Raw genomic sequence first — 3615 nt, forward strand, 5'->3', positions numbered from 1 at the left:
GGGGTTTGTATATGTAACTAGTAAGATTTTGGTTAGGGGTTTGTATATTTAACTAGTAAGATTTTGGTTAGGGGGTTTGTATATTTAGTAAGATTTTGGTTAGGGGGTTGTATATTTAGTAAGATTTTGGTTTGGGTTTTGTTTTCAAAATGGTTTGACTGTTTTTTTTGTTTTCGTTGTTTTTTTTGTTTTTGTTTTTGTTTTCATACTATAGATTTCATTTACAAATATGGTGTCAGTAGATGAGAGACTTATATACAAACCACATCCTCAGGACCCAGGGAAGTAAGTAAAAAGTATTTGTAATAAATTTACTTAGCAAGTACTTTAATTTCTTCTTTTTATTTTTTTTCACCAAATCTTGCACACTGAAAACAAGGTAGTTGTAGAACTGTGGGTGTGTTTTATTCTAGAACTGTTCTGACTCAAGAGGCCATAATCACCGTGAAAGGCGTCAGTCTCAGCAGCTACCTAGAAGGCATGATGGCGAGCACTATGTCCTCCAACGCCAGCAAAGTAAGAGCTGCTTCCTCCTCATCCAGTGCCCCCTGGGTCCTAAACACCCACTGTCCTTGTCAGCTGATGGCAGTCCAGGTCTGACCCTTACCCATCTGTCAACCGTGCTCTTCCAGCACTTCAGTTTCTCATCTGAAGTGAGGATTTATTACCCCTCCTGCATTGCAGGGTCCCCGTGAAGCGTGACTGAGAGTGGATGGCCCCACATAGGAGTGTGCCGCTCAGCACAAATCTGTGCTGTTGTCTGAAGTGCTGGTTCCCAGTCCTGTGCATGATCACATCCGCCCTGTAGACAGTTTGTCCTCATTGCCATCCCCATGAGTATTCAGTACCGAAGTCACTGTTGAGAAAGCGATGCTTACCGCACTGTTTGATAGCACATGCTTAGGATAGTTGGTTAGTGCCCAGAGACCCTCGCTAGATGCTGGTGGCACCGCGGGGAGCCGAGCCAGTGCTGTGCCTGCTGCCCCCCACATCCAAATGCTCGTAAGCAAGTCGTGAGGAAAGGAAAGTATGCAGGGGGTGAGAGTGCTGGGCCAGGCAGTGACTGGTGTCAAAGGGGGATTTCTCCCCATGGTGGATTCTCCAGTGGTGCGGAAATGGTGGGTCACGCAGCGTGCTGTGCTCCTCCTCCAAGAGGGCGGAGCAACAAGGAAGTCGGGAGCCAGCTCCTGCCGTGTCTCGTGGGGTGGGGGTTTGATTAAAATATGGAGAATTCTCACCCCAGAACATCATGAAATCACTAAGACCTCACTGCCTTTTAATTGGCGATGCTTGTGAGAAGAGGTTTTGCAGTCAAAATAGAGATCAAGCCAGTTGTCCAGGCATTTGATACTTAACTAATCGCGTTGGGAAAAGAAAAGCAATGTATCCATCCGATGAGGCCAACCTAGTTACACCAGCTTGTAGCCCTCCTTGTTAGTTACCCAGCCTGCCATTCTGTGGATTTGCTCAGCTCTCGCCGGCAGTAACTGTCCTTACTTCTGTTGAAGGGCCGAGAAGCCATGGAGTGGGTGATCCGCAAGTTAAACGCCGAGATTGAGGAACTGGCCGCCTCAGCCAGAGGGAGCATAAGGACACCTATGGCGGCTGCGGCGTTTGCAGAGAAATGACAAGTGGCATTGAGTATCAGGTCCCAGGTCTCCACGCTGGCAGGGTATTTATTTGTTATTTAAGAAGCAACTATTTTAGGTAGACTTTTTTTTTATTTTAATGAGCTGGAGAGAGTCTGTGTGACTCTTGATCTAAACAAAGAGGTGCAGGGCTTCCAACTAAGAGGGATCATCAAACAATAGTGTTACTTAAAATGACTAATAATACTGTGGGTTCCAGTATTTATGTGAAAACGTAATGATTTTGGGAGAAACTACTTTGAAATTGGTATCGGTGTATTAAAACTCCTGAAGGTAGAATTTGAAAGCGTTCCTGGCATGGGAATTCTACCTGGCTTTGGACCAACCCCAAAATACAGCAGAGCCATTGGGAGGCACACAGAGACTGCCCTTCTGCACTGGACTTCAACGACAAGCGCAAAGGACCTTAAATCATAAACTTTTAAAAGCCATATAATTTGTATCAAATATCTTGCTCTGCTCTAAATCACCATTTAAAGGGGGAAAAGCAAAATGAAAAAAAAAAAAAACCAAGCATTTTGATTTGCTATTTAAATGATATTTTTGGAATAAAAACAATCACTAAAGTAATATGAGGTCCACAAAAATACGATTTTATTGTATTAAAGAGTACTGTATTGATTTGCCAAAGTTTTGTAACTTAATAAAAGCATTAACCTTCCTTAGATTTGTACTTTCCAAATGCCTTTGTGATTTAGTATGCTGTACTGTGGGCTGGTTCTGTTAACTGAAAAATAAAGTCATTACCTGAATTTTGCAGCACTCTAAACTTAAACAGAAGAACAGCTGTTCACAGCTTTTAGCATTTCACATTTGCCTAACTTATAAAATGCCATGTGTCAAAATCATGGTTCTGTAATTGCTAAAGCATGATATGTCAGGTTATTTGAATATAATTACTTTTTGAAGTAATTGTGACCACAAAACACCTTTTTTCCATGAAGAGCTGTACATCATTTGAAATTACTCAAATGATGTCTTGATCTGAAGCGTAAATTCCAGGTACTTAATGCTTTTAATAATACAGTGCCACTGTGGGGTGTAGGGGGCGGTGGGGAAGAAAAAGAATGAGAGAAAAATACAAGGATTGACCTAAGCTGACAATGAATTGAATCGCACTGCAGCTTTATGGGGAATCCTTATTTTGGATGCCAGAGGGCAGTTGCATTTGGATTTGGGAAAGCAATCCAATTAATATATTTTGTTTCATACTTAATAGCAGGTGATTGTCACACTAAATGATGTCTTTGATAGTTGTGGTTGTTGCATTCAGAGTGTTCTTCCAACACTTACTGTGAGTGATAACCTTCTAGTCAGGTTTCCTAGAGAGAAGACCAGCTAACTATGTGTACATAAACCACAGAGATAGGATATTAACCTATTTGAAAATTACTGGTTTTTTCTACTTAAAGTATTGTTTAGCTGAAGACTTACTAGGACATTTGTTAAAACCAGGTTATATCCAGTAAGATTTCTGATTATTTTTTGTAACCGGAGATAGTTTCTGCAACTGAAGTAACATTTCAGCCAAACTAAACATTGCTAAATACTGGTATTTGATTAAAAAGTTGCCTTGTGGCATTTCTGTAAATAAGACTTACTCTGAACAAGGTGTGATGCCCTAATGGTAAAAGATTTCTAAATACCTAGCAATTTATGGGGTTTACCTGTTAAAAAGAAATATACCGAAAGCAATGCATTTATTAGGATAAAACTGGAATAGACTAGATTCAGCACTTAGCAACTATTTGATATTAAAAACGTAAGTTATGTGGAACAAGGAAACCTTTTCTTGTTAATAAAAACGTCCTCAACTGGTGTTTTCACTGTTTCTTTCTTTATGGTAAAGGTGGGGGGGCGCGCACACTGCTCACACAAGCAAGCACAGCCCTGTTTGCAGGCTGTCCGATGCACCTGCATTGATGGGCTGCGGCGCTCGGACCTTAGCACGGGCTAAGGGGGTGAG

At 41.4% G+C, this 3615-nt stretch overlaps 1 protein-coding gene across 2 annotated transcripts in view; it reads left to right on the forward strand.

Moving 5' to 3' along the window:
• The window catches only part of SLMO2 (slowmo homolog 2 (Drosophila)), a 10720-nt gene extending 9092 nt beyond the window's left edge, over nt 1–1628 (forward strand). For both annotated transcript variants that reach the window (XM_006837701.1, XM_006837703.1), the window contains 3 exons: nt 215–285; nt 414–516; nt 1509–1628. In XM_006837701.1, the coding sequence (XP_006837765.1) occupies nt 215–285; nt 414–516; nt 1509–1628 (294 nt within the window). The remainder of the gene's footprint in view (nt 1–214; nt 286–413; nt 517–1508) is intronic.
• Nucleotides 1629–3615: the final 1987 nt, after the last annotated feature.

The sequence above is a fragment of the Chrysochloris asiatica genome, unplaced genomic scaffold (assembly GCF_000296735.1).
Source record: "Chrysochloris asiatica unplaced genomic scaffold, ChrAsi1.0 scaffold00023, whole genome shotgun sequence".
Classification (NCBI taxonomy): domain Eukaryota; kingdom Metazoa; phylum Chordata; class Mammalia; order Afrosoricida; family Chrysochloridae; genus Chrysochloris; species Chrysochloris asiatica.